At 38.3% G+C, this 22,085-nt stretch overlaps 1 protein-coding gene across 8 annotated transcripts in view; it reads left to right on the forward strand.

Annotated features, from left to right (window-relative positions):
• Window positions 1–22,085, forward strand: part of ptpn13 (protein tyrosine phosphatase non-receptor type 13) — a 101,106-nt gene that overhangs the window by 25,357 nt on the left and 53,664 nt on the right. For all 8 annotated transcript variants that reach the window (XM_055179715.2, XM_073871470.1, XM_073871469.1 and 5 more), the window contains exons 3-7: window positions 2,252–2,417; window positions 5,718–5,784; window positions 5,874–6,059; window positions 9,807–9,897; window positions 14,259–14,807. In XM_055179715.2, coding sequence (XP_055035690.2) covers window positions 2,252–2,417; window positions 5,718–5,784; window positions 5,874–6,059; window positions 9,807–9,897; window positions 14,259–14,807 — 1,059 coding nt within the window. The remainder of the gene's footprint in view (window positions 1–2,251; window positions 2,418–5,717; window positions 5,785–5,873; window positions 6,060–9,806; window positions 9,898–14,258; window positions 14,808–22,085) is intronic.

Here is a 22,085-nt window from a genome sequence, read left to right on the forward strand (position 1 = left end):
TGCGAAAGCTTCATTGCTTCATAGCTCAGAAAAAGAGAAATACAGCATCAAAAGATAAACATACTGTCGTATAGAATCGTCTTTTTTTAAGAAGATCCCTTTTGCATTTCAAGGAAATGTAGCTCTTTATTGTGTCATTGTTCGGACCTCACAGGACGACTTATGTTTCTGAAATGCGTGCTGTGCTCGTGTTGAGGAAATGATCTTCGTCCAATACCACAAGCTCCCTAAACTAGTCAAGTTACTTTGCCTCGCCAAAGCATCACAACTTGTAATTTCATGTATTTTCTTATCACGCACACAGTGTCAGTCGTTGCTTTCAAAAACACTGCACTTTCCTTTCCCTTTGTGCTTAAAACGGTCATGAAACCAAATTTGACCCTCCTGAAAACCCAGCTCAAGTAATTTTTGTGATTTACATAAAATCGTCCTACATGTCGGAGCCGATGGTGAAGTGGGCAGCGCTCCGACATGTGGTGCTTTCGCACTTTCGGCGACCCGAGTTCGATTCCCGACTCACGGTCATTTGCCGATCCCTTGCCCCTCTCTCCTTTCTGTACTCTCAGAAATAAAGGTACAAATGCTGTCACCGGGACGGTACCTTTAAAAACGGTCCTAATATGTATAATTTTGGTACAGATATGTACTTTTTAGGTACCAGTATGCACCCTTTAAAGTAGAGCCCGACCGATATGCATTTTTTGGGGCCGATGCCGATACAGATATTAGAGAGTAAAAAAAGACCGATAACGATATATCGGCCGATATTCATTATGTGCATATTATAGTACAGTACACATATACTACAGGATATTATACTACTACAGTACTGTACATAGAATACACTATACACATTAACAGAATATACTATATATAAATACTTTTTGCAATGATCACTCTATGATCACACCACAAATGTGGTGATCAAACACTTAAAATGACGTGACAAAGATATGTAATATAGGCAGGTGTGTTTTACAAGTTAACAATAAACTTTATTATCCAAAATGATTCTGATATAAGTGCACAAAACAGTAAATTTGACTTATTATAAATAACTTTAAAACACAAACAAAACAAAATACATATAACTTAAACCATTGTCAGTTTTAACGAGAATAATGTTATATTGGGCTTATTTTAAAAAATGGAAACTTATAAAGTCATTGTTATATTGGGCTTAGCTTTAGAGTAAGTTATAGACTTCACAAATTAATTAAAAACTTACCGTTAAGACGACAATGCTTGAATTACTGACAACATACTGATGTAGGCTAATGTTTAATGTACTGCACAACTTTTTTATAACACGAACCCACAGTGTTCTGCCGGGACTTTAAACTTTTATAAAACTAAAGCGTCTGCTCTCCGCCTCTTTTATTTAAGAAAGGGTGTAAAGTTGCGCGAGCTTATTTAATCAATTGCTTTGAAATGAGCATGTAACAGCACAAGCAGCTGTACTCCCACAGACTGCGCATCAGTTAAAGCGCGTCCTTTCTCCGCCTCGCGTCATTTCTTCCGCTTGCGTTTGAAACAACTCGCAAGTGGACAAAAAAGACTGATTAAAACCACCAAATGTAAACAGGAATGTGTCTCTCTCGTCCACTTATAATCCAATCGACCAAAGCGCGTCTTAATACCAGGTGTAAAATGTTTTGAAGAAACCGTGTGACTGCCGCGCCCGCCACCTGAACTGAGAGACTGACTGAAGTGAAGGGGGTGGGGGATTGGCTGATGTCACTACAGTGAGTGACCTGAGTCGCCATTAGCAACCAATAGGGCGCACTCTGCTGGACAAACAAGTACTTACATCTTTCAAAAGCATTTAATGTGTTCTCTAAGGAACGTTCATATCGGCTTCATATCTGCGGCTTATACGTCGATACAGATATATCTGCGACATGCTCATATCGGCCGATAAAATCGGCAAAACGATAAATCGGTCGGGCTCTACTTTAAAGTACCAATGTGTACATTTGAGGTACCCATAAGCACCTTTTTGAAAATGTACTGCCACAAGGTACCTTCAGGAATCTTTTTTTTCGAGTGTGTGTAAAATAGCTTCGATATCTTTACTGTGAATAACTGTGAAATCAAACTATGATGCTCCTACTCTGGGTTTCAGACACAGGATCACAGGATTGTTGTTTAATTGTGTGAAAATGTTGGCAAAGTACAACAAATATTCAAATTCTGTGTTATCAGAACTTAACAAGTTGATCTGTTTTCTCATATTTGTTTATGATTGTAGATCATTCTACGTTGGGTTTCATCATCTCTCCATGGTCCCTGCTCCTTATGCCTTCTGGAAACATCTCTTTCACAGACGAGAATGTTACACAGATGGACCTGCGAGCGTTTACTCCACCAGAGATGCTGGAGGGCCTCGAACTCACCTCAGCGTCTGATATGGAGAGGATACATTTTTCGATTTTTATGTGTTTGTTGTTTCATTTTTTTAAATGTTACTTGGAGTTTGCATGTCAGAGTGGGGTTACTCCAGGTACTCTGGTTTACTCCTACAGACCAAAAACATGCAGGTTAGGTGACTTGGATGCCAAATTGCCCTTCCCACAACGTGTGTATGGATAAACTTGTGTGGATTAGCTTGTGTATGGATTAACCAGTTCTCGTGATGAATACAGTCGTAGATGCTGGAATGGCATTAGGAATAAACAAAACAAACATTTTCTAAAATATTGGATAGAATTTGTTTCCTGAATTTCAATTACGATTACCGTTACAATTGACCTGTTTACTGTATACAGAAAAAATCATTATTGAGGCTATTTCCAACTGTTTTTTTATTATTTTATCAATAATCACTGTTTGGTTGTTGATTTGATAGAAGAGAATGTTTAATACAACCTTTTTCATTATTAAGGAATATTCACATTATGGGCGATAATAGCTATATAGTATTTGCAATTGTTGTAAATTGAAGATAAAAGCAGAGTTTACACAAAGATACGAGGAAAAATATCAGTTTCATAGCGATTTTTTTTCAGCTGATAAACTAAAAATACTGCCAAATAAAATTTCTGACAGATTCCTCTATGTTGTTTGGTTAATGTTAGTTGCGACGTGTGTTTTAATGTTAAGAGCGGTAGCATGTATGAGCAAGCTGGTAAGATATATGGTTTGCATGTCACCGATGAGTGCACCTTCAGAGGTAATGTCCAGCTTCTGTAGTCAGATTTTGGAGGACACGGCAGGTCATCTTCTGTACATTTGTTTTTTTTGTTTAGTTTACTGTAACACTGCAGCATGTGAGGTATTAACGTAACAATTATCATTATCCTTTATTTAGATATTTAGATAACTCAGATGCAAAAGTCATAAAACACCACGATTGTAACCGAATGCTCTAATGCCGGATTCACACCAAATGCGGTAGAGGCGGCAAAAACGTGCTATTTGCCCTTAGTTGGACACTTGAACATTTTGAGTTTACTCGCTCCATTCACGCGAAAATTTGTGTCATGGGAGGGGCTCCTGCAACTCTGCTCGCTTCCTGTAATCATGTCACTACAATCTTAAAATTTTTTTACAAATTAAGAAAATAATTACTGCAAAATTTGAACGATAGTGTGTATTGTTTCTAAAAGTTTTTTGTTTTAAAGCAACACTAAAGAGTTTTTTTTACCTTAAAATAACGTTTCCAAAAAAGTTTCAGTCGTTCATCCACTCGAAACAGGGTGAACGTCACTTTCACATTGGCTTTGCAGCCCTCTATCGGCCAAAACCCCACTAAAGAAGTTTCCAACCATCGGGTCGCGGACCTGTAGTTTGAATGAAAACTACAAAAACTTGCTTTACGGCAGACCTACAATCCAATCAGAGCCAGCTTTGCTGCAGTAGGCTAAATTATTTACGACAGTGGTAATGGACAATTCCGCTTCCAACCTGTAGAGGAAGCAAAGAGCAAAAACTCTTTAGTGTTGCTTTAAATAAAATAAGAAAATTAAATCAAATAAAATTTGTTGGCAGAATCAGAAAAAATATATAAAATGCGGTAGAGGCGGCAAAAACGTGCTATTTGCCCTTAGTTGGACACTTGAACATTTTGAGTTTACTCGCTCCATTCACGCGAAAATTTGTGTCATGGGAGGGGCTCCTGCGACTCTGCTCGCTTCCTGTAATCATGTCACTACAATCTCCTGATTGGTTAACGCATTGTGATTTTCTGCCAAAGTTCAGATTTTTAAAATTGCGCGTTTCCCACGACAATGCTCAATTCGCGTCATTCGTCATGTCTCATTCACGCCATGAGACCTCCAGACACGCGTAAACGCTTCTTTACGTTGTAGAGCTGCACGATTAATCTTTAAAAGATCGTGATCTCGATTCGACCCCTCCAAATGATCTTAATCCAGCATTTCAAAGATTCAGGTAATTATATTTTCAAGGAGGATAGACGCAGTTTTGGCAGTTCTCTCAACAACACACAATCACACTGGATTGGTTGCCGCCGAACCGCGGCATGTTGCATGTGGCAGCAGTTTGCACCAAAACGTATTCGCTTTTTTATTTAGGCTACTTAAAATGCATATTTTATTTTTTTTCTTTAAATAAAATGAATACATAATCAACCTACAATTAACATTAACTGAATTTAAAGATTATCTACACTTATCTGAAACTTTCAGAAGCTTAATTTTTTGCACCTGTAAAACGAATGTTTAACTAATGTTCAGGGGTTGTTCTTAAGAATCGTGATCAAATCGTGATCTTTATTTTAAGCAAAAGAATTGCGATTCTCATTTTATACAGAATCGTGCAGCTCTATTGATGTAACATTGAAATCATTCGTGCCAGACGCTCTCTTTGCGTTTGGTGTGAACGCAGCATTAGCACATCTGTTACAGTATATGTTCATCAAATACCTTCACTTTAAACATCCGGAATCCCGTACTCGGGTCATTCAGAAATACTGTTTAAAAGTTTTTTAAAAATTAAGAAAAAAATTACTGCACAATTTGAACAATAGTGTGTATTGTTTCTAAAAGTTTTTTGTTTTAAATAAAATAAGAAAATTAAATCAAATAAAATTTGTTGGCAGAATCATAAAAAATGCTCACAAGAAAACATGTCTGAAGCACTTAGAGGGTTTTGAATCTGAGCTCTTCAATAAAGTTTTTATGATAGTTCGAACGCCCCATTATGCATCAAAATAGTTATCTGTGTACAGTACACAACGTTCTCGAAGAGAGACACCACAGCAAAAAAAGACTGGATATTTTGCATTCTTTGGCCGACTCTTGGGTATTCTGTTACTACAGTCTTTCTCTAAGCCAAACATCACTAAAATGTCTGAATTGATTAAATTGAGTTTCTAAACACTCACATGCCCTTTTTTTGTTTGCCGAACAGAGATGAGTGTTTTTCTTAGTATTTCTGCAGTGACGTACATTGTGAGATTAGCTACAATCAGCCATCATTAGGAAAGGGTTATTATAGTGTTTGTGTTTAAAGCTTTACTGAGACTGAGAGAGAGAGAGACCTTAAGAGAGAGAGATAGTTATTAATAGACAATAATAATAGACAATAGACTTAGATTAAACTCCAGTTATTATGTGTTTTTTTAATCTTTGATATAATCTTCCTATTAATCTTTTCTTTGCCTTACAGGTATTAAAAATCAAGTGTAATCATGTAAAATGCTGTAATTTAATATGTGATTGCATCGCTGTTTGTCGTGCCATTGTGTTTTCTTAGATACACATGTTTTCCCTCGGCATGACGCTGTTTTGGGGAGCCGACTACGAGATTCCCCAGAGTCAGGTGAGGCCTTTGAGAAATGTAATGTGATGGACTTCATGATCTTTTTTATAGGTATATTGAATACTGAGGTGATTTTATGTTTGTTTTAGCCAATGAAACTCGGAGAGCATCTGAACAGCGTCCTGCTGAACATGTGTAATGCCTCCACCCTCTCTCGGCTCTCCATACGTACGGTCCTGGACACCTGCAGCACACACATCCGAAACTCGAACTGTGACCCATCGTTCTCCTACGTCAGGCGACTGGTGAGGCTCGTCTTAGGCTCTCTGTCTCAGGTGAGTGTTTATATTTGTTCAAACCACTTCTTTAGTTTCCTTGTGATCATCGAACCATTACAACAAAGCTCTGTTCTGCATATGTATGTTTGCTTACACAATATACAAAAAGTCTCACAAATATTAAATACGCATGACACAGCTATTTTACATGGTTACTTGCCTTACTTTTATTGTCATGTACTCTAAATGAACCCAATACAGTATGTTATTGCCATGAAAAGTTGATTTATAAGTTCTTCAGGAAACGCTGTCATGCATATTATTACTGTTATGTCAACAACGGGAAAAAATAATGCAAACTGTCAGGAATCATTTTAAGAGCAAAATGTCTTGATGTAAATGAATGTGGTTCTTATTTCCCAACCCTTATTGGGATTTCATTAGTTTATCATAACAAAGCACTGGCGATGTGTGTGAACATATTGTTCCTGTTAAGTGAATTCTGCACAGTACAGACCCATAAAACGGCTTTCAATTAAAAAGGTAGTGTACAGTCTTTCCTGTGCTTGTGTCTTGTGTTTGATGTCACATCTTGTTTGTCTGTTGCACGCTCCCCAGCGGTTTTATTGCACAGTGATACGGAAAAAGCACATGGTCAGAGTCAGGCATTTTTCTGCTCTTATTTTCTAAACTATTTACTTTTTGCTCCCACTGTGGAGGTGGATGTGAAGTGTTTTAGTATCTTGTATAATTGGGAATGAAAGATCCTGAGAGTTACTTGTCAAGGGTGTTTATCCTCGGAGAGCAAACCTCTTGGTGATCGGAGATGTTGTTTTTCTCTGTCATCTTTTCTTCTTTTTATTTTTTGCTGCATCCTTTGAGATCCACAATACAACACTTTTCTACCGTTGCGCCAAACCATTTTAAGAGGATGGTTTAAAGGGGACATATCATAAAAATCTTACTTTTTCCATGTTTAAGTGCTATAATTGTGTCCCCAGTGCTTGTATCAACATAGAAAATGTGAAAAATATTAACCAAGCAATTTAGTTTTGTTAAACCATCTCTGCAAGCATGTGAAAAAATAGGTCATTGAAATTTGGCTCCCCCTGTGATGTCAGAAGGGGATAATACCGCACTTTAATCTGCACTATCCAACCAAAACACTACCATTTAGTGCAGAGATCAGCTCATTTACATTTAAAAAGACACACCCACACATTTTTGCTCACACCTACAAAGTGGCAATTTTAACATGCTATAATAAATTATCTATGTTTTTTTTAGCTAGAACTTCACATACGTACTCTGGGGACACCAAAGATTTATTTTACATCTTAAAAAAGTCTTGTGAAATGTCCCCTTTTAGACGGTTACAGTTATGTTTACACTTGAGCCCAGTTTGGCACGGCACTATTCCAAACCGTTCTTGGCCCGGATTTCTCATTGTGCCAATAGAGTGCGTGTGGTGACCACAGGAATTTTCATGGCTGGAAACTTTCCATGGGAATTAACGGGAATATATGGAAATAAACTGGTAATTTGCAGAGTTGCCTATAACAAGAAATTTAAATGTAGGCAGGGTTTCCCGCAGAAAATTTGTTAGTTAAGGTGGTAGGGTTGGGTGGGTGGGCGGTGTTGAGGGCATGGCAGTCAAAGGGGCGGGGCGTAGGCGTCATGATGAAAATTAAAATATTTTAATAAAATAAATAAATAAAATATTTATTTTAAAACACTCAAACTCAATTTTGAAGAAACTATGACAAAAATGAACACATACTCGATTATTAATGAATTAATTTTTTTATCTCTTATGGGAATAGGTGCGTGATGAAGTGAAACTAAAGGGTTAATAAACACAATCTAAAGCAGATGTTGTAAAATGTCAGGCGAACGATGATTGATGGCGTAAAAATGGTAAAAACTGATTATTTCCCACTATTAATTACATTATCTTAAAGGAGTGTAACTACTGTAGCATGTAAATAATGCACATAAATAAAGTGAGCAAGAGCGCTCAACAGTTATATCTAATCAACAGGCACGTGAAACCCTAGCAGGTTGCTCAAACAACAAAATCACCAGCTAACTTACTTTCAATTTGCAAGAACTAGACCAATAACAGGCTTAAATAACCCCAAAACATAAGTCCACTCACGGACATGTGTTTTATTAACTGGCTATCCTCCAGACATTACAGACCACGTCTTATCTTATTTCGGTCATGTGGTGCGCGTGCACGCTCACGGTGTGAAGTGCGTCTGCGCTATACTCGGAGATGTTTTATCAACTGGCTAGTTACCTCCAGACAGTGACCGTCCGGACCACGTCTTTCTGATTTCGGCCGTGCGGCGCACGTCCCCGCTCGCGGTGTGATGCACATACGCGCTATTCTCCGAGATGCACTTGACGGCCTTTTGTGCAGCGATCTTTTTTTTTTTGACGACCTAGTTAAGGCGGTAGGGTTTCCAAGCTTAGGGGGGCCGCCTTAACTGAAATATGCTGCGGGAAACCCTGGTAGCTAATTTAGAAAAATCTTGCAGCAAAATTTGTTTAAAACAAGATTTAATGCAATTTCAATGGCATTTCTACCATGCACACTGCTTACTAGAATAATTTCTAAAGGATTTTCGATCAAATAAATGCAGGCTTCAAGTATCAGGATTCTTTGAATAAAAAGTTATAAAAGAACAGTTTTATTAAAACAAAGAACAATTTAATTAACATTAAAATCTTTTGTAAAGATACACACTACCGTTCAAATTTTGCAGTAATTGTTTTCTTTACTTTTTTTTTAAACGTCATTTCCATGCAATTTAGGGACATTTATACAAACACTATCATATACAAACATATAATAATTCCCATTAAGTTTCCAATTTGGATTATTTTCAAAAATCCCAAGATTAAGTTCCCATGGAAAGTTACTGGAAACTTTCAGCCCCTTTGCAACTCTAGTGGTTAACATCGCCGCTCATGATTGGTCACTCGTCAGTTGCCCAGTTACAAGTTTCTCTGGCCTCGTACACACTGGAGATAAATTTGGTTGTCACTTTACCTTTTAATGCATAATCCTGTACACACACAGTTGAGTAATTTATGGGAGTGGCAACCTCATTCTACTACAGAATTAAATCCTGCAAAATGTACAGAACATTTACAGAATGTACAATTTACAGAAACTCTGTGTAAAAAACTGAATTTAACATCTAGTTGTTGAAGAAGTATTTAAACATGCACCATGGACATGACAGGTCTCTCTTAAAAAAAAAAAAAAAAATGCCTAGAAGGGGAAAAAATCTTCTGTATGAGCAGTGCGTCAATCGGACAAACATCTATTCAATTAGATTTTTCACTTATTATAGCTAAATAAAATCCCAAATGACAGTATTTATGTGTCCTTTAAAAAGTGTAAAAGCCACACATTGAGTTGCTAATATAATCTTTAATTTTTATATTTATAATAAAACCATAACTGTAACGGTACTTAACGAGAACGGTTTGGCACGGCGGTGGACAAACGAATAAAGATGTTTCTCATTTTAAATTAAAATGTATATTTATGTGTTCGGCAGAAACTTTTATCCAAAGCTGTTTGCATTCATTATAGACATTTTTATTAGTGGGCCTAGACTCTTAAAATCAAGGTCGTAAAAAGCTCCTAACTTTGTAGACACTTTAATTTTGACAATTAAAAAGTATTAAAACATGAAACTTTCTTTCTTTCTGTTAAGAGTTTTATCTTTGACTGATAAGAGTTTATGATGTTTTGTCTTTCTCATTCTGTGTGTGTTTTTATTTTAGCTGGATGGTTTGTTGTCTCAGAGCGAGCGAGAAACTCTGCCAGAGAGGAGTAAAGAGGTTCGGGAACGTCTTCGAGGAAAAGGCCTTCCTGGTAATATGCACACATAGTGGCAATGTTCCCACATATATCAGAATTTTGCTATCAGTTCATGGAAGAAATTTCACCCCTATAAAAATGGTTCAGACATGTCCTCACACTCCTTTATAGTCTCTCTTTCCATGCCAAAAACACATGCACACCCAAACACATAGACATGCTGGTGCACGTCTGTACTTCTACCAGCCCACATCGTAGACATCTTTGTGTCTAACGCACATTTGGAGTCTCATTTAATAAATGCAGTGTTTTGAGTGTAGTAATGCTTCAATTCATTCTGATGTCATTTCTAGCGATCGATCATTTCAGTACCGTGAAGAGATACGATTCGTGCTTAGTCAGTGTAAAGTACTTGTCCAGTTTTGTAGGAAATGACTCGCAGTATAAACAAAGAGCAGGTCTTGGTACTGACATGACTCAGGTTTGGCCCTTCAGGGGCCGGTGCTTATAAAAACAAGGATAAAGGATCCCTCCCTGACACAAGAGACAAGCCAGAACAGCCCCAGTGCTGGGGAGTGCTTAAATAATACTGAAGATTGTTGAAGGAGTTTTTAGATAATCTAAAGATTGCACATATAAAGTTAAGGGGAATTTTTATTTTTGAGAAATTTCTCATTACTAATGCATTATGCTTACAGTACAAAAGTCATGGGTTCAGTCCCGAGAAACACACATTGTGATAAAAAAACTTGAATGCACTGTAAGTCACTTTGCATAAATGAGCAATTCCATGCAAATGTAAACCTTACCATGAAAAAATTAAGTTTTAACCATACACTGAAAAAAATGATTCATTCAATTTACTAAATTTTTTTAAGGTAAGTGGTTGCAATCAATTTATTTAAGCTACATCTAAACAAAAGTTTTTTGTTTTGTATTTCAATTTTTTTTTAAGGTAGCTTAAATAAATTGATTGTGACCACTTACCTTAAAAAAATTTAGTAAAGTATGTTGTATCCCAAAAACACAATAAACAAAATTAACATCCATAACACATTTATTTCCCTCATCTAAAACAGAAAACATGTGCAAAGACTGATATTGTACTCATGTCTGTGCTTGTGACATAAACATATGATTCAATATACAGTCCAGAAAAACGCGATTATGCGATCGCATGATTCAACGCATAATCAGCCAAAGTCCGCATATTATGCGGGGGCCGCATTGTTTCAAATGGGCCGCATTGATTCAAATACGCCACACTTTTGCAGCATAAATTGCAGATTTCCGTGTGCAAAAAATGCGGGGCTTGCATGATTTCATAATCCTCGCATTTTCGTAGCAAAAAATCACATATATCTTAGCAGAAAGTTGAAAAATGTTGCATTTACTTCACAAAAGTGCAGCCATGTCCCCTGTTGCCATGGGAACGTTATGAAGTGATGTGTTTATGTGACGTGAACATCATTGAAAACCTGCAAAAACTGCAACCAATTTCAGCGCGAGTTCCCCGCAATTTTTGCGCCAGTTCCCCGCAATTTTTGCGCGAGTTCCCAGTTCCCCGCAATTTTTGCGCCAGTTCCCCGCAATTTTTGCGCCAGTTCCCAGCAATTTTTGCGCGAGTTCCCCGCAATTTTTGCGCGAGTTCCCCGCAATTTTTGCGCGAGTTCGTTCCCGCAATTTTTGCGCGAGTTCGTTCCCGCAATTTTTGCGCGAGTTCGTTCCCGCAATTTTTGCGCGAGTTCGTTCCCGCAATTTTTGCGCGAGTTCGTTCCCGCAATTTTTGCGCGAGTTCGTTCCCGCAATTTTTGCGCGAGTTCGTTCCCGCAATTTTTGCGCGAGTTCGTTCCCCGCAATTTTTGCGCGAGTTCGTTCCCGCAATTTTTGCGCGAGTTCGTTCCCGCAATTTTTGCGCGAGTTCGTTCCCGCAATTTTTGCGCGAGTTCGTTCCCGCAATTTTTGCGCGAGTTCGTTCCCGCAATTTTTGCGCGAGTTCGTTCCCGCAATTTTTGCGCGAGTTCGTTCCCGCAATTTTTGCGCGAGTTCGTTCCCGCAATTTTTGCGCGAGTTCGTTCCCGCAATTTTTGCGCGAGTTCGTTCCCGCAATTTTTGCGCGAGTTCGTTCCCGCAATTTTTGCGCGAGTTCGTTCCCGCAATTTTTGCGCGAGTTCGTTCCCGCAATTTTTGCGCGAGTTCGTTCCCGCAATTTTTGCGCGAGTTCGTTCCCGCAATTTTTGCGCGAGTTCGTTCCCGCAATTTTTGCGCGAGTTCGTTCCCGCAATTTTTGCGCGAGTTCGTTCCCGCAATTTTTGCGCGAGTTCGTTCCCGCAATTTTTGCGCGAGTTCGTTCCCGCAATTTTTGCGCGAGTTAGTTCCCGCAATTTTTGCGCGAGTTCGTTCCCGCAATTTTTGCGCGAGTTAGTTCCCGCAATTTTTGCGCGAGTTAGTTCCCGCAATTTTTGCGCGAGTTAGTTCCCGCAATTTTTGCGCGAGTTAGTTCCCGCAATTTTTGCGCGAGTTAGTTCCCGCAATTTTTGCGCGAGTTAGTTCTCGCAATTTCATCGCGTAAAATTGCATAAATATCCTGTATATTCCATAGCATTTTTAAGAAAATTTGCCGCAAGATCAAGGATTTTTGCCCGCAACAATCACAAAAAAACCTCCAAGTTTTTTTGGAAGGACTGAATATATTGGTAATAAAAAATCTGATAAATTATATTTTAATTTTGTTGAAAATGCCACATCCATAACACTGGAATTACTCAAATGTAAATGATGCTACAATGCAATGAGCACATTATTCAGCCTGTCACGTGACCCTGTTACATGATCTCATTACTTGGCATATTTTATAATGTGAGCATGATCGCATCGTCACAATCGCATCATTATTATTGGTGCTAATACTATGGTGGTTTGTTCAATTCCCGAACATAACTATTAAACTTTTCGTTGTGCATCATGTGAATGAAACCTCATGTAATCTGTTTTGTTAAAGAGAGGTGTGGTATTAATATTTCAAGTGATCAAAATAGCAATTTTTCCTTGATGCACCATAAAACAAGCGACTTTTGCACCAGTTACAAAATTTGCAAAGCCTCATGCACATTACTTGGCTGGCTCACACCCTAAATGTTTCTTCTCATTGATTTTTATGCTTTGTAGACTAATAATGTCTGACAATGAATGAAAACGTCTTTTATGTCTCCCACTCCCAGGACTTTTTTCTTTCCCAGATTTCCACTCTCTCCATCAGTCTATCCGTCTGTCTTTCTTTCCCTTTCATCCCGGGTCTGTCTCTTAAGCAATGTGTGCATAGACATTCTGAATTGAAACTAGACAAGCACATCACCGCAAACCAAAACCATCACATTTCGTTTAGGAAAATATGAGCGAATCTTCCCAGTGGTTACAGCTGAGCTGCAGAAATTCTCCACGGAGAACACAAAACAACCAGAGCCGTTATGTAACTGTGGCGTGGCATCGATCTCTTATAGTTTCCCAGAGATTTTTTGACTTGATTTGATCATGAACTTATATCAAGGTTGCCGTGTGGCTTGTTTTTATATGTTTGTACATATGTAAAGTCATAACTGTGGATAGACATGTAGTTATTTTCATATTGTTTGTGTTCAACTAAAAAAGAAAGTCAAATAAATCTGGGATAGCAAATTATGGGAGACTTTTCATATTAAGATGTGAACTTTTCCTTTAATTTTTAAAATGGAATGTCTCTCTTCTTTAAGTGTTTGAAATTGCTTCAAATTCTCGTTGCCCTTTGATATTCTGGGCTTGCTCTAGAAGCAGAGTAAAAGGCCTCTTGTTGAGCCATTTAAGGCTCAAGCGTTCCCAGAAGAGAGAGCCGTTTATCGTCCCTGTCTTCCCGATTGACGGAGCTGGAATTGCCGTGGATAACAAGCGTGTCACTAGAAGCTTAGGGTGAAATGAGAAGGGCTTTAGAGAACCACGTATCCACCAGAAGGCCCCAATTGTCCCTCTGTTCTTGTAGCCAATTAGGGCCCATTTTAATGTCAGTTTGACAAACGTTAACCAGTAAAACTGCTCCATAAAGAAAACAAGGTTCCCGTGAAAATGTGTCCCATATTTAGTTACATTTCATCCAATTTATGCATTTAGCGGACAGATTTATCCCAAGCGGCTTGCAATCCATTCAAGATACATTTTTGTATGCATGTTTCATGGGATCGAACACATGACCTTTGCGTTGCAAGCACAATGCTTTACCAAACAAGCTACAGAAAGGAACAATAAGATTTGTTGATGGACTTTGCAGCACATGCATTTGTATTGCTCAGATTTATTGAGAAACAACACAACCTTGCAAAACTATCTGCAATATAAAAATTATGCATCTATACACATCTAAATGAATGTGTGTGCTTTTATTCTAGGACGAAGTGCTGCCCATCGCGTGCTGGAGCGCTTTCGAGCCCGGACTCAAGAGCAGGCCAACCTGAACCGAGGCCTCAGCCGCTCGATGGGCTCTCTTCCCACCCAGGACCTCGTCCGAGCAGACGAGGGCGTTCCTCAGTACTCGGAGTATCATCCCAGTTCTGAGTCCTCTGCAGATCTCTACCCTCAACGGCATCTGCAAAAGCAGCACAGCCGACCCATGGAGGCGGTCCACAATTCCCACCCACATCAAAGAAACAAGAGCTGGGCGTCTTCTGCAGACCTGGCCTACCTCGATCCGGACGCGCTCCGCTTCGGGGCGCTGGAGGACGCTCGTAGGGGCAACAGTGCCTTGAGTTCCCGCTCAGGTGGGAGACACAAGTCATCGGTCAAATCCAGAGACTTTCAGTACACAGACTTTGGGAGGCTGGATGGACGCAAGGCACATCACCATTCGAGTCAGTCCGTCGGCGCGCCGTTCAACAGTGCTTACGACCGGATCAGGGAGAAGCAGAAGAAACTGCAGGCGCTCAATCAGGCCATTGATAGTGAGTATTGCATTCAGTTTGAAGATTTGAGCTGGGCGATATATTGGATATTAAAGATCATTAAGATGATTGTGCTTAAGTTGTAAAATTACAGAATATTTAAATATTTAAAATAGTAACAAATTAAGAAGAATATACAAAAGGTGTCACCAGTCAGTCTCAAGTGTAGATCTAATGAAGACAAGAAGTATGGATGGTAGCGCCAAATCTCTTTCATCACCTGCATAGTTGTGTTTGACACATGAAAACGTTACCTGAGAAGGGAACAAGGCGCTGCGTCTTCCTTGCCATACTTCATGCGTCCCTGTAACGCCGTCTTTGGCAATATTTCAGATAGTGATATACTTCCTGGCTCCCGCGTCACACTGTCTTTGTCGTAAAGCCTCACCATTGGTTAAATTTGATTTACACATTCAGACACACTTACCCTTGGAGGTGTGATGCAGGGCGAATTCCCTCGAAAGGGAACTGTAACAATGTATCTTTAAAGGTAACACAATGTCTCACTTGAAATGTGTCCCCACATTTGGTCCTTGAATTTGAGGCTATTGGAACTGGAAAGTCCTTGAAAGGTCCTTGAATTTGAAGTTAACTAAGATGTGGGCTTGTAATCGAAAGGTTGAATGATTGTGCCCCATAGGAGGTGAATATTGAGAAATGTCCCCAACTATTCATAGAGACTATCCATAACTATTCACAGTTCATAGGGAACTGTGCCAGAGTTTTATCTAACATTAGTCCCTTTCACACATACAGTCTTTACTGGTAATTTACTGGTAAATTGCAGTTAACAGATCATGTGTGAACACAACCTTTCCGGTAAATCAGTGCTCCCAATTTACCAGTAAGACAGGTTGTAAGATGACCAGTAATTTACCGGTAAGCGCTATGTGTGAACGAAAATTATAGGATAACCGGCATTTAGAACGGACGACGTCAGACCGTGCTGACAGCTTTGGGCCAATCATAGCGTTTTAATACAGATGACGCGTTTACCCCCGCACTGTTTACGGACGTTTCCACACACATGCTGCTTGAAAGTTGAGCACACCTAAAGTTTACGTCCACATTTCTTCACCAAAGTTGTTTAAAACAGCTTACCGCCGAATTGCCGACGTTCTTAGCACGCCCTCTGTGAAGCCTAAAGTGCAAACAGTACTGTTGTTAAAAACGCATTTTCGGTTTGACGTCGTCTCATTCAATGTTGTTTGGTCATGAGCAACTTTGTGACTGTTTACCACAGACGTGAAAACAGCAAAATACGGACTGTGAATATGAACAACGTGGATTGTTTACAAATACAACACTGAGCTCGCCACGTGCTACTTCCGCTTTCTCAACGAATTTACCGGTATTTTGATACTGATGTGTGAATGATGTCTTACTGGTAAAATAACGGAACGCCACTGCGTGTGTGAACAGCACATTTTTGTATTTACTGGTAAATTCATTCTGGTAAATTCATGGTAATTTACCAGAATTACTGTGTGAAAGAGGCTAATGTGTTGTTCTAACCTAAAAGTTATAGAAAAGTACTTCAACCAACCCTGGTCAAGTTGCAAGAAATGTTTTGTTTTTGCAGGGTTCGAGCCAAATGCGTATTCAACGTTGATTTGACATCTAAAACCACTGTTTATTTAAACAAGATAATGATTTTTACTTAAATCCACAATGCACGGATTATCAGAATGTACTCTGTACTCTATGAAAGCGAACTTTTGTAAGTGGACAGATTTATATAAATAGTTCCTGCGAAGTCACACATCTTGCGGCGTGGAGCCGAGGTGACCTGTTGTGTGGTGGGCTGGTGGGAGCGAGTTATGAATGGGTTCTGCGTGTTTTTTGGTACGTACGACCTGCTGCCAGTTTCTTTATGAGTCAGTCTGGCTGAGGGCTTCAGATTCCTGGAACTAATTAGAGATGGATAATTCTAGGCCTTCAAAGCTCACATACTTATGCAAGCATTTTCCTCGCTCTGTCTTTCATTTGTTCAGCCTTCCTCTGTCTCTCGTGCCGTTTTCCGCTGGCGTTTCATTCAGAACGTTCCACTCTTTTGTAGATAGTTTGTGTTTTGACAGGCTATAGTTTCCAAATTAATTCAATTATAGTCACAATTCTTTTTTCCAAAGTAGTTAGGAAAAAAACATCCGTACCAGCCACAAATAAAAACTATATAAGACTACTATAAGGCTATTTAACCTTTTTTAAACATTTAAAGTTGTGTTCCATAATATTTATGGTGAAAAATAAACAAAAATCAGGTAAGCATGTTAGTAATAATACATATTAAAAATGATGTCCTTGTGTTATGCCAATTCGCAACAGTGTGGTTATAATGATCTGTGCTGTCAGGTCTGATTTTGCGGGTAATGTTAGTTTGATTTCAATTTTATGTAAAAAAAAAAATCTTTAACTTGCAATTTTGTTATTTGTATAAATGGCAATGGCGACAGGAAGGAAAAATTACAGATTGCAGCTTTAAAAGTCCACTGTGTAGTTTTTTAGCAGCATCTAGCGGTGAGACTAACCACAGCTCACCCTTTCTTTTAAAACGCAAAGAGAAGCTACGGTAGCTGCAACAGGACAAACATGTCATTGTCTGAGACAACGTAGTGGCAAAATGCGCTCTATAGAGCAGTTTGTGCGTTTAGGGCTACTGTAGAAACATGGTGGCATGAAATGGTGACTTCCAGGTAAGGGGACCCACGGTGTATGTAGATTAAAAACTGCTCACTCTAAGGCTATGTTTACATTAATGCGTTTATCCTTTAAAACGCGTTACTTTTGCTACGTTTACGCCTTTCATCTACACTACATCACCGTTTTCGACCCTCATAAAATGGATTCGTTCGCAAACGCTGCAGACCCTGTTTTAGTTTGAGAACTCAGACGTTGCTCCGAGTGTAAATGAACGTAGACGGAGTCTTATGTAAACGAACAGCTGATGTTAACGTGACAGCGCATCATTTTCAAAGTAAAAATTAATTTATTTTATTTGCAACGGAGGTTTTGCCAAAAATAGTAAACATCTACCAACCAGCTATATACACGCTATATTGGATTGTTTTAACATGTATCCTTATAGATAATGTCTATTTTATATTTATGTTTTGAGTATTGTTGGGTTTGAATATTGTTGTAATGTGTTTATGTTTTGTTTAAATTTAGTAAGCTTATTACGAAAGAGAATAAGAATTTTAAACGCCATATAGGGCGTTGTAAAGGCCAACATGAAGGGAGAATTGTAATGGGTCAGACATTATTTTTGAGTTTAATTTAAGTTTTGTTTTCTACTTTAAAATGAATTTCGTTTCATATAATTTGTCTCTTAATTTTAATCGATGTTTTGTTGATAAGTTTTGTGATTATAAATTAATAAAAACAATAAACTCAACGTCATTAATATTTAATGCTCGTTTAGCCACTTGCGCTTTAGCTATTTCTGTGTTGCTAGCGGAGGACGTGCACGGACCTCGAACACTTAAATTAATGCAATAAGCATTTCTGTAGGCTATAGCTATACTTCAGCAATAATCCACCTTTGCTATGTTTGATTGAAGTTTGCATTTGCTTAAATTAATTTTTGCTTCAAGTTCGTTTAGTACTGTTCACTTTTTAAATTATAAAGACCTTTCTGTTTAGTTATAAAATAAAAATTAACCTATTAATCATATTAATATGTTGTAGGGGGAGCTAGAACAGTATAAGACTTTCCCAAACACATTTTTATAGGTTCAAAAATCGTGTCTGTTATAGTTGCCAGCAAAGGACCCAGGTATGATTTTTTGTCAATATCCCACACCCATAGGCTGCATAAATGCGCAAAGGTAAGCTATTATTAGAGTAATAAGTTATTTTACACTTTTATGCGCATGCCCAGTTACGTAATTGGTCATGTTTCATGCGTTTATGGTGGTGTATAGTGTGGATGAAGATCCTTTTTAAAATGCCAGTATAAACGAGGATCGTTTTCATTTTAAAATTCCGTTTTAAAACGGAAATGCTGTAATATAAACAGGGCCTAAGGTGAAAAAAACAATACAGTTCATTTGTAAGGTTTTTACACAACACTGATAGTTATGTATATTATTTTGCATTTCTGTCAAGAGATTCTTCTAAAAGTTACACAATGCACCTTTAACTATGCAAATATGTTATTTTGTTTATATTTAGTTATTTTTGTGACGAGCTCCCTGAACATGGCACAAAACAAGTTTTTTTTTTACTGGTGCCTTTAAAGGGACACTCCACTTTTTTTGAAACTATGCTAATTTTCCAGCTCTCCTAGAGTCAAACATTAGATTTTTTTACCGTTTTGGAATCTATTCAGGTGATCTCAGGGTCTGGTGGTACCACTTTTAGCATAGCTTAGCATAATCCATTGAATCTGATTAGACCATTAGCATCACGTTAACAAATAACCAAAGAGTTTCGATATGTTTCCTATTTAAAACTTGACTCTTCTGTAGTTACATTGTGTACTAAGGCCGACAGAAAATTAAAAGTTGTGATTTTCTAGGCAGATATGGGTAGGAACTAAACTCTCATTCTGGCGTAATAATCAAGGACTTTGCTGCAATAACATGGCTTCAGGAGGTGCAATGATATTACGCATTGCCCGAAAATAGTCCCCTGCTATTGAAAGTTAACAAGGGGACTATTTTCGGCTATTCAACTATTTTTTAGCGCAATGCTAATGGTCTAATCAGATTCAATGGATTATGCTAAGCAATGCTAAAAGTGCTACCGCCAGACCCTGAGATCAGCTGAATGGATTACACAACGGCAAAAATCAAACGTTTAACTCTAGGGGAGCTGGAAAATAAGCTTATTTTCAAAAAAAGTGGACTGTCCCTTTAAACTAATTTGAGTTCATGAATCAGATTTCCCAGTGCTTCATATGAAAGAGAGGAGGTTGTAGGTGGCGTGATTGATGCATAGCTTACGTTGCTAAGGGTTAAAGCTTCGACATTATTTTGAAAAACATCTGTCACTGTGTCTCATTTCTTCCTCAAAGTCTTCATAAGGATGATCTGAACTAAACTAAACGCGTCCCGTGGTCGGGCACGTGCGGCACACTTGTGCGCAACCTTGGCCTGGTCTCCATATGGACATTTTCTCAACATAGAGAGGCTTTGCTTCGTATTAATAAACCTTAGCCTGTCCTACCCGGGCCTGGCTCGAATCGAGCCCACAAGCTGTTCTGTGCTCAGCTGTGGCAAAAATAGCCGCCAAAGACATTCTCTTCCCAGTCCGTACAGCTAATGGATTCATTAAGCACTTCTCCGTAAGGCCTTTGGTAACATTTTCTTTGTTTTTCCCTTTTGAAGTTTACTCAACTTGCAATAAAAACAGTAATGTAGTTTGACCATATTTTACTTGAATTAAACATGGTACTGTACCTTTAAGATATATATATATATATATATATATATATATATATATATATATATATATATATATATGTACATTTTTATAGGCAGAAATTAGACAATTGAAATAAACTGCATGTTATATTAATATGCAAAAATATGTGTGGTCATTAATTTACATTTATGCATTTAGCACACTGTTTTATCCAAAGCAACTTGCAGTTTTTTCACCAGTATGTGTGTTTCCTGTAACCGTATTGACTGTATAATATTGTATATTATGTGTTATAAATATCAGCATTTACCCCGGTTGTGAACTCTTATTTCAATGCGATCTGTTTTCAATTATGTGTTCTTTTTAAATGGAACAGAAGATGAATTTATGTGACATCTTATTGCTTCTGTGAAATCAGGGCTAACAAAAACCAATGTACTGCGTGCACGGAGAAGCCGTCTTTCTGTCCGCTTGTGTAAACAAGAGCCATGTTCATTTCCCTGATTAATAACCGCCCGCATTAGCCACAATTCTGAAGAGAAGGAATTTCCAGCCCTATTAGACTCCATCAAGCATGATGGCAAAGGCACTTATTTTTGTTTTGCTCGCTGTATTTGCTAGGAATTAATGCAATTGAATGCAGACCATTTGTAGTGGCATGAAAATATGTCGTTTGGCGTCTGTTCTGTAGTTGTTTTTCGTGCATTTATGCCACCAGACCATGTGTTGCCTTAAAATGCTACATGGGCACATCACTGGGTTTTGGAATAGGATACAGATGCAAAGTGTATTTTTAAACATCTTTAGATGTTTATGAACAGTTGCAAATGATTTTATAATCAAGAGCAGACGTTTGGGTCATGTCAACACAGCATATCCTGATAATAAGAGTTTTAAGTCTCCGCGTGGATTTAGTTTTATTGACGTTCTCTCACTCTTTAAGGGTCAGTAGGTCGTTTCGATCTAAAAGCTTTTCAAAGACGTCTCCCACGTTCATCTTGAGCTTCAGGAACTACAGGCGCAGCTGCTGAGATGCTTTCCAGATCTTTTTCACCTAGATCACACATTTCATCAATTCTAACACTTCAGCATTCCAAACGCTTTTTTGGTAGATTTAAGTTTAAAACGCATGATTTGTGAGTTGGTTTCGCTATGAAAGGGCCGGATTAGATTTAATCTCTTTCGCAAACATACTTGAGAATATCTTATCTGTGTGACACTTTTGTAAATCTAATAAATATTTAGAAATGTTTTACTTTTCAGCTCTGCTTGAAGGTTTATTGGGGGGAAAATTAGTTCTTAAAGGAATAGTTCACACAAAATTGAAAACGTTCACCGTCAACCTGTATTCATTTCTTTGCTCTGCTGAACACAAAGGAAGATGTTTTGAGAAATGCTTGTAACCAAACCGTTTTTGAGCACCATAGTTTTTGTTTTTGCTATGGAAGTCAATGGTACTTCATTACACACATTTTCCTTTGTGTTCAGTAAAACAAAGATCGTCCCGGGGCTATTATGCCTTGCAGTGCCATGTTGACTTTTAGGGAGGAAATATATTTAAATGCTTATGCATTTTCTTACAGATTTGGACTGGTATTTAAGGTGTATGTTTTTTTAGGAATCATATATTTAAATCGCGCTTCAACGCGCGCTCGAGTTTACTTTCACACGAAGCCACGAACTGTACAGGAAACAAGCAGTACTGATTTGTCAATGACGATCTGGATTTGTTGCGCAAAATTTCCTCAAACGTCGTCCTGACAGTCATTACTATTCTCACGCAAGAAATGAAGTTTCCTGCAGCAATCTTTAACATGATATAGATTGCATGTGCATTGAAGAGAATTACGAACAAGTCTACAGTAGTGACTCCATGCAGATCTCGCTCTTAAAGCGACAGTACACTGAAAA

This window comes from Misgurnus anguillicaudatus, chromosome 9 (genome assembly GCF_027580225.2).
Source record: "Misgurnus anguillicaudatus chromosome 9, ASM2758022v2, whole genome shotgun sequence".
In the NCBI taxonomy this organism is placed as follows: domain Eukaryota; kingdom Metazoa; phylum Chordata; class Actinopteri; order Cypriniformes; family Cobitidae; genus Misgurnus; species Misgurnus anguillicaudatus.